The sequence below is a fragment of the Andrena cerasifolii genome, chromosome 11, assembly GCF_050908995.1.
Source record: "Andrena cerasifolii isolate SP2316 chromosome 11, iyAndCera1_principal, whole genome shotgun sequence".
Taxonomy (NCBI): domain Eukaryota; kingdom Metazoa; phylum Arthropoda; class Insecta; order Hymenoptera; family Andrenidae; genus Andrena; species Andrena cerasifolii.
In genome coordinates, this window is record NC_135128.1 from 7,244,113 (window position 1) to 7,257,266 (window position 13,154).

The 13,154-nt window shown below is 51.0% G+C and overlaps 1 protein-coding gene across 3 annotated transcripts; it reads right to left on the minus strand.

Moving 5' to 3' along the window:
- Positions 1–1,111: 1,111 nt before the first annotated feature.
- On the minus strand, positions 1,112–11,670 carry LOC143374477 (uncharacterized). 3 transcript variants are annotated; one of them, XM_076822630.1, is made up of 5 exons: positions 10,986–11,670; positions 10,461–10,718; positions 8,618–8,760; positions 6,773–7,368; positions 1,112–6,598 (listed from the first exon to the last, which is right to left on the minus strand). In XM_076822630.1, the coding sequence occupies exons 3-5, from the start codon at positions 8,733–8,735 to the stop codon at positions 4,841–4,843; spliced, it is 2,472 nt and encodes an 823-aa protein (XP_076678745.1). In that variant the 5' UTR covers positions 8,736–8,760; positions 10,461–10,718; positions 10,986–11,670; the 3' UTR covers positions 1,112–4,840. The 3 variants fall into 3 exon arrangements, with proteins under 3 accessions (XP_076678745.1, XP_076678746.1, XP_076678744.1); XM_076822631.1 differs by lacking the exon at positions 10,461–10,718 and having other exon boundaries at positions 11,438–11,670; XM_076822629.1 differs by lacking the exon at positions 10,461–10,718 and having other exon boundaries at positions 10,986–11,669.
- Positions 11,671–13,154: the final 1,484 nt, after the last annotated feature.

Sequence of the window (13,154 nt, forward strand, 5' to 3'; positions counted from 1 at the left end):
TCATCTGATTAAGATGATGATGAAGAAAAGATTTTCCTTCTCACTTTCTCTGCCGTATTTTTCTGTTTCATTAGCCGTGGTATGGTTCTTTTTGGGGCATTTCCACCTGTTCAAGTATCCCACCTCACACACTGATCAAGTATCCCCAACGCACTCGATTTGAAATAGATGAAAAATTAAACATACCTTAAATATTTAGATGAATCAATAAATAGCATTAATTGACCAGAAATTGCAGTTTATACTAGATATATTTCAAATCCTTGAAAATGCAACTTTCAATCGAAAAGGAGGAAGGACAAGGTGACCGAAATCTGTATTAGATCCAAGCTTATAACAACATTATTCTATGCTCTCGAAAGAAAACAGCAACGGGAAGTGTTGCGATAATGTAAACATTACCACGACAACGTGACAGCGAGCACAAATTGCCAATATATTAATTAAAAAGCTGATATGATCATGTATAAATGTAAATAATAACAAAATCTTTATCGTTCGTAATTTTTGTAAGTGCTGTTTTCGGATAATTTAGTTTCTCATATATTAGAACGCAAAAGTGGCGAATTTTATATATTAAAAATAAGTTTTCAGGTTTTGACCACGAAAATGGATATCGTTCTTCAATTGACATTTGTATTAAATTCGCAAAATTCAAAATTTTCATTTCTATAGTTTTGGCCATAAAATCGCAAAATTTTCCCACTGTGCACCGCACAGGAAAAGGTTCTCTGAGCAACTGACCAAACACATGAACCGAGGCAAGCTCAGATAACTTCAGGTACGGAAAAACCGAGGGGACGCGAGCCTAAGTAGATGCGAGTGCGAAAAGAAGTTGCGTCGAGGCGAGGTGTAGTGAGAGCCTACCTTAATGAGTGCAGATTCAAAATTTGCAATTAATCGCTCATTTCTTATCCGATTTGCATGAAACGATGTCGATTTTTTTTTACATATATTACACGCCATAACTCGAAAACTATGAAAAATGGAGCTGCACCCCTCTCGCTGCAAAGTCCTCAATTAATTCACCCCGGGAATATCGCAGAACTTAACGAAACGGTGCGATAAGGGTGATACGAGGTGGGTGGGTGTGATGAGAAACGTACACTCATTGATGGTTATACATAATCACGATTTATTGACGAGCAATGATCGTACACTGGATGCAACACGATTCCCTGAAAAGAATTTCAACAAAATATCGGAGTAACCGCGCCAGCTAATTAGCGATAACAAACGGTCGCCGGCTATTGTTCGCCGGCGAGACGCAGCAGGGGATAATTTTCAAACGAGTACCTCGCGGCAATGGCCTGGATAATTAGATACTCGAACGATCAATGGTACTACAGGTACATACGCCGGCTGATACAATGCGCGTTTATAGCCTGGATTAGCCCCGCGACGTATTCTTAGTTTACCATGAACCTGGACTTTTTTAATGAACGAACGAAGTGGCGACTTTAGGACCGTTTCGTTGGATAGATATAAAACGAGTGTCTCCCCGAGCGGAGCTCAAGGCAGAACGCGGGAGTAGACAAGGTTCCAGATATCTTGATAACTGTATTCTTAGCGGTTATTGACATTCTTATTTGGATTACAATTCGCGGGTTGCTTATTGGTGGAAATACTGTACTGTGTTACATATGTAGTATTCATGGCGACGATAATATCGATAGTAACCGTAATAATTAGCTTCGCATCCCGAAGCAGTATAACCGTTACACATCCAGCACATCCTAGAATTTCAAAACAAAAATGAACGTAACTATACACGTGAAATAACCGAACATCGAAAACAACATGGCTCTTCCCCGTATAACTCTTTAAAATCTAAACATCCCCCTCGCTTTTTGGCGTTCCACGCTCACGATACGTCGGCTATCTTGGGCACAACAGTCCGAAGAATTGTCTTCGAGGTATCCAAAGTCGGGAGCACGGGATAGAAATCCTCTTCGAGGCAGAGATTCGATGGAGATCGTTAACAATCGTGGAGCAACGTAGGGATAACTCATCGCGTCGAAGGAATTCTTGATCCCTCGTTAAAGTCTTTCCGAGTCGGAATTTTAGAAAAGATTCACTAAACGGCCATCGAGCGGCGATGCTTTCAGTCTGTTGTCGACGAGAAATAGACGAAAGCTTCCTCGATGCGCCGACACTTAAATCGCGAAGCGACTCTTCGCTCTTCGTAGCAAAACTTTTTTTTTTTTTATGAAAACAGTCGAGTGATATTCGCGAATCGCCAGCTCGAACGCATTCGGTAATCAACGGGTAAATCATGATCGATCGTGATCGACGGAACGTAACGCGCGGGTCTCGCGGTGTTCGTTTTAAAAAAGACCGTAGAAAAATAACGTGTAAAAATCTGGGTCCCTTTTCAAATTCGCCGTGTAAATTCTAACGAGCGGTGGCCCCCCCGGTCTAGACCTCGTCCCCGTCCACTGGCAGTTTTTGATTTTCAGCTTCCCCCGACGTCCACTGATCACGGCCCACCACGAAACTAATTGACGCGGATTTCGTTACTGATTCGAACGTCTGATTCCATCGCGAGTTGCGGGTACGTTTGCACGCTACGCATGCCGATAGTAGAACAAACTGGGTAATTGGACACCGTAATCGTACAGGCTATACGTATATCTATTAATTGATGCGTTGCTTTCCTACGCGAGTATCGTTATATAATGCGCCGACAATCCGCGCACTTCTCGTTCGTTCTTTCCCCTCGTCGACGAGTTCCGAATCATCCGAAGTGCGTAGTTTAAAATTCTCGAATCGGAGCTGTACCATAACATATATTATAAATACTGCTCGACACTATTTTTTGCCGAGTAGGTACGTATATGATTATGTATATCTACATTAATTGAAACATAAATGGCATTATGAAAAGACGTACATAATTTTTTAAAAAATCATGCAAGGCGGTGGATAAGGCAGAGAGAAGAATTTGAATACACGAAATTCACGTATAACTTTGGAAAACTTATAACGAGGGCTAATTTATTGCGACACATTTTTTTGACGATAAAGTTTGTCGCTTTGAATAGTCACTTGTTTACTGATTCTAAAATTTGAAACAATACGCCATCTTCTTCTAAGTAATCTTAATATAGAATCTTTCGAACAGTAAACTCTGAGGTCATGAAATGTGTTCCAGCTCAGTATGCTGAATTAATCCAGATGAATGTGACTATTTTCACAAAAAAAATAAAGTTTTTTTTTTATAAAATCAGAATAAAAATTTCGGGCGAAGCCGAGTAGTACAGCTAAGAGTAATTAATAATTTAAAGCAAAGCGCAATCTGTGTATCAGATGATACACTGTTGACTTTCCATGAATTTCGTTTAACTTATCGCGTGACCGATCGGCAAAAAATAGTGTCCAGCGGTATACCCACCTCGGTTTCCATTGGGTAATCACAACGGACTCGTCCCTTTTTACGTAACGCTCGATCGTGTTATTCCGATGATTCGAGCGGGATCGGGATTCCCGGTAAACGTTTCGGGTTTCCTTTAAATCGAGCTCCGCTATATTGCTGTCCTTGCACGGCACGGGAGCGACTCAGCGATTGCACGAATTCCGATACAGCGGTAAGAATCGTCGTATATCACGCGCTAACGAGCTTCCCATCGCGCTCGATCAGCTTCTTGCTCCGATGTCTTCGTACAGGTCTCGGACGATAATATATATTATTCACGAATCGATAACAGCTATATGAGTTATACTTTTTTTTTTATAAAATAAACCCTTCAGACTCGCAACGGCGCGCTTCGATATCGGCCACCGAGAGCGTGCGTTCGAAAGCTTTTGCAAAGCTTCCTGCGACTTGCACTTTATAAAATATCATTATCGTGGGTGTTCAGCAACGTGTCGCAGAGATACGTGGCCAAACTTTGGGTGCTTACTTCACCCACTCCGCAGAGTAGAATAAGCTCCCAACGTTTGGTTAGTTATTTCTGGGCCACCGTATACAATTTCCGAGGTGGTTGACTGAAATTTCGTTCACCCGATTCGCGTGTTCCTCGCCGCCACGACTAGCATCTACCCTTTACCAACGAATGCAACCTTACAGCCTTATCACCGCGATAAATCGGCCCTAGTATTATATATTATATCATAATAGACGATCATTAAATTGCACTAATACATTGCACGCGTTCTTCGACGGTTCTTCTTCTTTGGCATCTCTATGAAGTACATGTTCCTCTAAGTTTCTAAGAGAGACAGCACGCGGGGATAAGGAAGCTTATCCGTCATCCGTCCACCGTATTCTTAAACCATTCACCCGCTACCCTCCCTACAACCCCTAACCTTACGTTTACGTATATATATATACGCCTGATTCGTTCGTGCGAGGCGTCGCGCCAATTCCTCGGAATCCTCGACTATTCATTGGAAAATCGTTCGTCAGCTGGAGAACGTCAGCACGACCTGCGTTGAATGGTTGGTCGTAGACACACATACATGCGTTACAAAACATACGTAGCTTAATGGATCTAGGTAACAACGGATCGAACACCGCCGTAGTTTCCCCTCGAGGTGTGAAGACACACAGGGAGAGGTCGCGGAGGATCGAACAGCGGCCGTGGAATCTTTTGCTCTTACCTCCCTTCTGCCAATGCCAGCGTTCTAGATACCGTGTGTCTTCACGCCCGCGCGAGAAACTCGTCACAGGAAGCGGGGGAGATAATATATGGTAACGTACAGCCTTTGGGTTGGTCACATAGGAATCTCGTTTCCGCAGGAGCGTTCTTACACGTAATTAATAGTATGGATTAATGGAGAATGTGCGGAGGAAAGGGTGTAGGGGACTGGGGGCTCGTTTCTGGAGAGGGCTGCTCGATTACGGTGGCTGCTGCGAGACAGCGTTGAAGTAGCTGGCTCTTTGGTTCCTGTACTGCGAGGCGACCACTGCCTGGGGATTCGGTATGTGCCTGATGCCTAGGTTCGGCTTGATCTTCATCCCGAAGCCGGAGATTCTCTGGTGGGGCTGCGGTATCCGAAGGGCCACCTTGCTGGCGATGTTGGCCGTGCCGAGCACCAGAGGGTCCACCGCGCTCTTGTCGCCGATGCACCCGCTCAGCAGAGACACAGCGGCGTCCGAGAGCGTGACCAGATTAGATTCCTGACCCCGTCGCTGGTCCGGGTCCTTCCCTTTCCCTCGCAGCAAGCTCCCCGTAGCGATCGCTGACCGTCCTGCCCGTGGATTCAACGGTGTGGCGGAACAGGACGAAGAGGAGGACGTGGATGAGGACGAGGAAGAGGGGGAGGAGGACGTGGACAAGGAGGGCGACATGGAGAAGTTACTGGTCGATAAACTGGCCGACAGGTCCAGAACGTTATTGTGCACGGTCCCGCCGCTGCTCAGGTCCAACGGGATCTCGTATTTCGAATTATTCGGCTCCAAGATGGCGCTCGACGCGGCGAAGCCCGAGGGCTTGGCCACGCGCAGCGGCGCCAGCGGTGGCGGGCCCTTCTTCTTCGGGACGGTGTTCACCTGAACAGCCGGGGGATGATCCTCCTTCGTCTTCGACATGATGCTCTTCAGCGCGTCCCGCATCTGCTTCTCAGCCAACAGGCTCCTCACTCGGTTAGCTTTGCTCTCGCGTAGCTGCTTCTCCAGCTTCTCCCTGTCCAGACTCTCGACCTTCTCGCCGTTGCTTTGGACGCGCTGCTTCGGCGTCTTATCGCTAGTTTCCTTCACCGCCACCAGCCCCAGTCTTCTGAGGATCTCCTCGTCCTTCTTCGGACGATCGGTTTCAACTGGCTCCACTGCCTTCGCGGCCTCAGGCTCTACTTCTTCTTTGGACTTAGCTGGAGGCCTGCAGGTCGACGGAACGCTCCTCTGCTCCATCCTCTCCGTCGCCGCGGAAGCCTCCTCTCCTTGGCCGCCTATGTTTTGTGCGATTCTCACCACTTCGTCCGGTATGCTGTCTATTATCTCCTCTATAGTTTCCTCCGTGTCACCGATGGCCTCTTTGGCGCCGTTGGCTTTCTCGCGGACCAAAGTACACGTCGGCCTTTGCTGGCCCAGCGCCGTAGCTTTGATCTTCTCCCACCTGGCGGCCCTCATCTGCAGCAGCTTCTCCTTCGCCTGGCCGGTCCCCGTGCTGGAAGTGATCCTCGGCGGGCACGGCGTCAGCCGCACCTTCAGCTTCAGCAGGTCCTCCCGCGGCGTGGTGGTGATCTCAGCGATCACCCTCTTGTTCCGCCGCTTCTTCCGCTTCCTGTGCTCCAGGCCAGCCAGCTCCTTGGGCTTGGAGGTCTCCGGCGCGTGGCTGGCCTGCAGCGGGACCAGATCGGGCGTCCTCATGACCGGCGTCACCTCGCAACGGGGTTTCTTCGCCTTCGGCTCCTTGTCGCGTTCCAGATTCGCCTCCAGGGACCGCGGCGGGTCGACGCTACTTTCTAAAATCCTACGAGCCTCCACTTCGCATTCTTGGGCCGGCTTGGGACTCGGCGGTGGCGTCGGCGGCCTTTGGATGTTTTCTATGCTCGCGCTCGCGTGCTTGCCCGCGTCGTTGTTGTGGGGGCTCGAGCTGGGCGCCGAGACCGCGTCTTCCTTTCTCACCACGCGGTAGAACAGCTTCATGGGCCCCTCCTGGAACGTGAACATTATCGCCCGCCCTGTGGTATGCTAGCATCGTCATGGGAACCCCGAACTCTGACAATTCTACACCAAACGGATGCAGGAAGGAATACACACATCCACCACTGCTACCGCACGCGGACTAAAGGAGCAGTAGGTACTTAGGTACATGATAGAGGAACTCACCCTCTTCCAGCCGAATATGCAGGCGAGGTCCATCAGCGTCAAAGACTGGTCCAGCACCATCATCTTGGAGAGATCTCCTCGATGCTGGCCACTCCTCTCGCACAGCATCTCTATCTTGCTGACATTGACCCCTTGGAAGTTGGCCTCCTCCCAGCCCCTCTTCAGCATCAGCAGTCGCAGCAGGTGCCGGACCGTCACCCCTGCTGGACACTTTAGGTACCGCGTGTTTCTAACCCCGACATCGTTCTCTTCGTGCTTGGACTGGTCGGTGGTGGTCGGGTGCCGCGGCTCGGCACAGTTTCCCGGTGACTGCTCCTCTTCTTCCAGCTCGTCGAGCTCGCACAGGCTCAGGCTGACAAAGTCGTCCAAGGTCAAGTCGAGCGCTCCCAAGGGTGGCGCCAGGGGCGGACACTGGGGGTTCACAAGGCGAAAGTGACGCCTCCGCTCCAGCTCGGACCGAAACAGGCCCGGTACCACGAGGTACACCAATTGCTGCAGTTTCACGTCCGGCAAGAGGGGCGGCGACGTCGCGACGCTGCACACGGGGCACGCTCGTGCGCCGCTGCTCAGCCGTCTGACTATGCAGCCTCTGCAAACTGAGCATTGTCCATCTTTTTACACCTTCCCGCATGGTCATCTCGCAAGTAACAAGACCTTCTCGGTTTGATATATAAGAAGGAACAAAGTTGAGTAGGCTATTCTATTTTTGTGGAATTAAAGCACGAATGAAGAAATGCTTAGGTGTAATCTCATGTCTTTTACTATATTATGAGGGTATACTGAAAAGGCCCCGTTACTTAAAGGGTTATGCTTATCTGTGAGGTCTGAAGAAACTTGTATATTCCAGAATTTTGGGGGGAAAAACTTGAAGGCTATAAAGGATAAAAAATAAATTTGAAATTAATTATCAATCACAACATGCAAATAAATTTTGAGCTTATGATAGTTGAGCCACGCTGATATCAGCTTTCCATTTTTTTTATTAATTTTTATTCCACAATATTTTTCCAAAATCCTTTTTAATTAACTTTTTGATTAAAAAATCAGCTAGTTGTAAATGAAGCAATGAAAAGAAAATCTGATTGCAAACGTGCAAACAAATAATTAGAAAAGTAAAAAAATCCCCAAAAATTACGTCTACTTCTGAAACGGTTCGAAAGGAACAAAGCAAATTAAAATATATACTTTCGAATATACAACCGTTTATTTAAAAAAAAGTCTTCAAGTTTTGAAAAAAAACTCTGAAAATACTTATGTTTTCAGACCATACAGGTAGGCATAAGCCCTTAAGCGATCAGCCAATATTGAGACAATTTTGCCGTGGCGACGAAACCTCCAGCGTTTTCAAAATCACCGCCGCTCGGGGGAGCCGGAATACAGGGTTAAGAGAGAGGCAGAGAGCGCGGAGCGGTTAGTCACCCTCCTCGAATTTAGCCACCCTGCCCGAGGGGCGGATAAACGTATGGAGTGTTTCACGCACGGCAAGTAGATACGGTGGTTCGAAGCACGGCGCTGCCACTAGTGATGGGCGTTCAACGTGCTCTCTCGCATACATATTTCCAATCAGCTTGGTCACCGCTTCGTTTCGAGTCGCTTCTGAAATATCATTCAAAGCTTCTAAAGTTCGAGCGGCGTTCGAAGCGGCTCGAATTCCTTATCATCGATCGAAGCGACTGGAAGCGTCGCGCAAGTTTCGTATAATTAGTACGTCTTTCCATTGCAAATGAATGCTAACGAGCCGATGACACGCGATTCTTACGAAAATTCGTTGGCCATTGATCGCCGGGGCGGCGAACAAGATCGTCGGGTTCGTATAGAGAGAGGAGAACTAAATGGAATACTAACAAGAATGCAGGCATTCCACGAGAGTAGTTGCGTCAATGAGGTAGCCCCTGCACAGAGGACACACGATATGTTCGTTCAAGTCTTTAACCAGCGGCTTCTCCCTCTCCGTCGTCTCCATGTCGGTCTATTCAGTTCTGAAACAGCTGTGCCATCCGATTGTTAATCCGCGGTTGTCGTACCCAGGGACGATTACAAGCTCGTTTAATAACAACGCAGAATATAATCGTCGTGCGGTACAAACGAAAGTCTCGCTGCCTCGTTCCCTTTCTTTACGCGTCCCGCGTAAAATACGCGCGCATGAACGCGAGTGGCTCGAGACCCAACGGGGGGGGGGTCCGTCTCTGGGGCGATCGTCGGCGATCTCTGGCTTATCTAAAATTAAATCGCGAAACGGCCGCATTAGTACCGACGCCGGTGATATCGATACGCGTCCTAATCACGGAGGATTCCGAAACGCGGGCAGTTGACGCGCACTGTATCGCCGGCGGGCCTGTGCACGCGCGTAATCGGGTTAGAGTACACGCGAGGCAGCGATTTCCATTTAAGCGACAACTCATGCGCGGCGTCCATATATTTAGGATAATGAAATATCGGGCGATATCCGGAGGGGAAGAAACGAGTTACGCCCGGGACTTTAAGGTCTATCTCTTAAAGGGGATGCTTTCCCTCCGCTCCCTGTCGCGGGCACTCGATAATATTTTTGACCGAGCAAGTGCAGCCTCGCTGTGGATTGCGACGGTCATGTGCGGCGCGAGCTGGTTCGTGTTCCGGTATATCTCCGGGAGCAGACTGCTCTTCGTTAACGCGTTGCGAGTGATATTCTACCTGAAGGCGGCTAATGCGTTAACGCTTGTGTTCTGGAGTCGCTAAGGTGACCGACTCGTGGCTTTCGTCTAGCAGCTATTCCTTCTCCGAAAACTGTGGCCAATGAACTGCGGAGTGCTCGCGAATGGCAGCGTTCATCGAAGCTGAACGCGAGCCGAACTACGAGGTCCTCGCGTGAAAGGTACTTGACAGTGAAACTGGCTGGTCACGCGACGACGTCAGCTTGGAAAAACTAGGTTTTTAGAGCTCGCGCCGAGAGATCTTCCGCGATAATGTTAAGTCGCGTTCCCACGTGTCCGACACGCGGTGGTAGATCACTGTTATAGGTATAGTAGGAGCCTACTTCTTTAAGTCGTACGCAAAACCCTTTAATTTCCGCGCGATTGGTGCCATTTCTTTTTTATCAAATCAGGTGACGAGAGGTGTCCAATGTTATACAGCAATCGCGGCACGTAGGAGTCGAGAGGTTCTTCGTGAATTCTAATTGGTCATTACCGCGAATTCGTCGAGAGGGAAGTCTGACCACCTGCGTGGGCAAACGACACATACCACTTGCGCCGAGGGAATTTCGGTTCGTGAATGATCCGTCAAGGCCGGGGGACACGGCGGGGACACGAAGTGGGGTCACCAGGAATGGCAGGAACCACGAAGAGGTGGGGGGAAAGGGAGAGGGGTGAGAGTGGAGAAGGGCCTGTGGACTCGAGCTTGAGAAAGGTCTGGCGCCAGGACGGCAGGAACCCGAATTCGTTCGCGGTGTTCCTCGCGAGCGGTAGGCATCGGTTCTCGAGGTGGTCGCGATCTCAATTTTTCATCGGCCTTACCGAACGGAGTGGCTATCCGATTCTAGTCACGTCCTCTACGCTCGAGGTCACGGTAGACACGGCAGAGGAAATGATATTCGATCGCGACGGAGCGGGCAACGGGTGAGAGAAATGAAAACCGCCATGTTTCCTGGGTGAAATTCGGTGTCCGCTGCTGCCCGGACCGCGTAAAAGCCGAGTAGCGCGTAATAACGTACACTGGCTGGAAGAGACACAGCGGATGCGTTTCTCTTTCGTCATAGGTCCAGCCGTTGTTTACCGAACTCCGTCAGCCAAGGCTACACCTATCCCCCATTGTCCCTGCGTCCACCGAGGATGTGTTACGGGTGATCGCGTCTAATTCGATCCGCGAGCTCACTATATCCCTTCCAGCGGAGTGTATCGGTCGGAGAGAGGACGGTAGCTATTCCAGGCAACAGGATCTCGCGGCGGTAGCATCGTCGCGGCGCTCCTATCTTTGGGAGAGGATCGCGGGTACATAGCGAGAGAGGCGCAGTATATCGGGCTGTTGGTCGATTCTCGCGCGACTACCACACGTTTTCAGGGCGGGTATAGCGAGAGAAGTAGAGAGAGAAAGAGAGAGAGAGAGAGAGAGAGAGAAAGAGAGAGTGTATGAGAGAGAGAAAGAGAGAGAGAGAGAGAGTGAGAGAGAGAGAGAGAAAGAGAGAGTGTATGAGAGAGAGAAAGAGTGAGAGAGAGCGAGAGAGAGCGAGAGATCTTACCAGCGTGTGTAGGTGCTGCTTAACCAGCTAAGCGAGAGAGACGATGGTCGGTGGGCAGCCAGCCGCCGTCCCGTGCGGCTGCCAGCGGAACGTAGCGGCGCGGACGTGGCAACGACGGTGTTTCTTGGTTGCCGTATCGGTTCTCGCGCGGTGCAGCGGCCCAGGAGAGGTGGCAACGCCGCTCCTACGTCCGTCCGTCGGCGTGCGGCGCTCTCCGAAGCTCTCTCTCGCGATAGCGCGCTCCCGTTGTCGTCGTCGCTCAAGCCGCCGTGGCCGTCACGAACCCGTGACCGCGAGCAATCCTGATAACTCGCGTGCCGCCAACTACGTACCATCACGTCCCTGCTCGCCGCGAGCACAGCGCCCGCGCCCGTGCGCACATGTCCCCGCACATGTACCCACCACACGATTTCGACCCCGATTCCTCACCTTCCACTTCCTTCCTTCCGTACCTTTCCACGTTCCGAGTCGTCGCCCCCACTCCCTCGGCTATTGCGCCTTTTCCGTCTTCGCCTCGACCACCTTCGATCGCTCTCTGCCTCCACGCTCCGCTTTATTGGTACAAGCTTCGCGGCGTTCCGTCACTCCCGTTCCTCGCGCGCCACGTTCTTCCTCGTCGCGGTCGTCGACGACGACGTGGTTGTCGATCGACCGGTGGGTCGACAGGCGCGCGCGCGCGCGCGCTCTCTCTCTTTCTCTCTCTCTCTCTCCCTCCCTCTCTCTACTTCTCTTTTCTCTCCTCTCTGTCCCCCCACCCAGGCCCGCTGCTCCTCCGTCTCTGTCGCCCCAACGCCGCCCCCTCTGTCCCTCCCACCTACCCTCCTCCTCCTACTCCCGAGGACTCGCGCGGGGTCTCTCGTCTCTCGCGACCGACGTTAACGTAACCGCTCTCCCTCCTTCCCCCCAACGCTGACTCCATCTATCTCTCTCTCTCTCAGGGCCACAACGACTCGATTCGCTGCACTCGGCCAACTTCTCGAGGCAGCGCGACGATACACGATGATATCGCAATCCGGTGGCGGCGAACCGGCGGTCAAAGCAAGTGTGTGCAGCGGTGGCGCCGAACTGCGGCGGCACTCGTTGCCAGTTTTCGATACGGCGCGATTAGAACGACGCTGCACGGAAACGACGGGAAGACACACGGGGCTCTGGCCGCGTATCGACCCCGCCTAAACCCCGCCTCGCTGCGACGGAGCCACACGAGCGACGCCGAGCGTCGGCGAGCGTCGACGAGCCGGCCGCGGTTCCTTCCCCTCGATCCTCGTCCTTCCACGCAATCCAGACCTTTCCCTCTTCTTGCGATCCTCGCCCTTCTCGACGGTGATCCCAGCGATCCCATCGATCGTTCCACTGATCGGTAACGAATTGCGATCGCCACGGCCCGCAGACATCCTTACATCTCGCTGCTGATATTTCTCGCATGCTCGCTAGCCAGAGATCGGAATTCCTCTCGATACAGGGCAGCCAGAGCCACACGCGCGCCATGATTTTCCATCGCACGCGTCGATGAAAGACGGCTCAGGGAACGTTCAGAACACCCACCTGCCGGTTTTATTGCTCTCCCTTCCTGTAAACACCAATCACGAGAAGTCGCGCCCAGATGACGCCAGATCTCAGGTCCGCGAGCCTCCAGAAACAAAGGATCTTTACTCACCCAACCACGCGAACGGGACACAGCCGCTCGAAATGGCCGGCCACCAGGCGAACGAGCGATTACCGGGGCTTAAATCGGCCGAGACGAGCGCGCTACTCCGACGCCCGGAAGCAACGCGGAACGCGCGCGTAAACGTCAAACCACGCGCGGCTAATCAGCGCGAGAAACTCGTCGGACCGATGCACGGACGTCGTCTGACCTACCGGCTCCTTTTCACGTCGCTCTAATTATCCGACGCGTCGTGTGCACGTCCCAGCGCATCGGGCATAAAAAGCAGCGCGTCACGTTACGAACGGTGACTTGCTCCGTGCCGCGATAAAAGTATAGGGTAAAGGCGGGTAATATGGAACGGCACGTAATATGGAACTTCGTAAAATTTCGGTAACGAAATAACGAACTCTTCAGGCAGTCGTGCGTACTAGATCCCTAGACACAATGGACGATGATACTGACAATTGAGTATCAGTCGGGCATCCATTATTGAAAGAGAAACGTTTACATTTTGGAAGGTATGT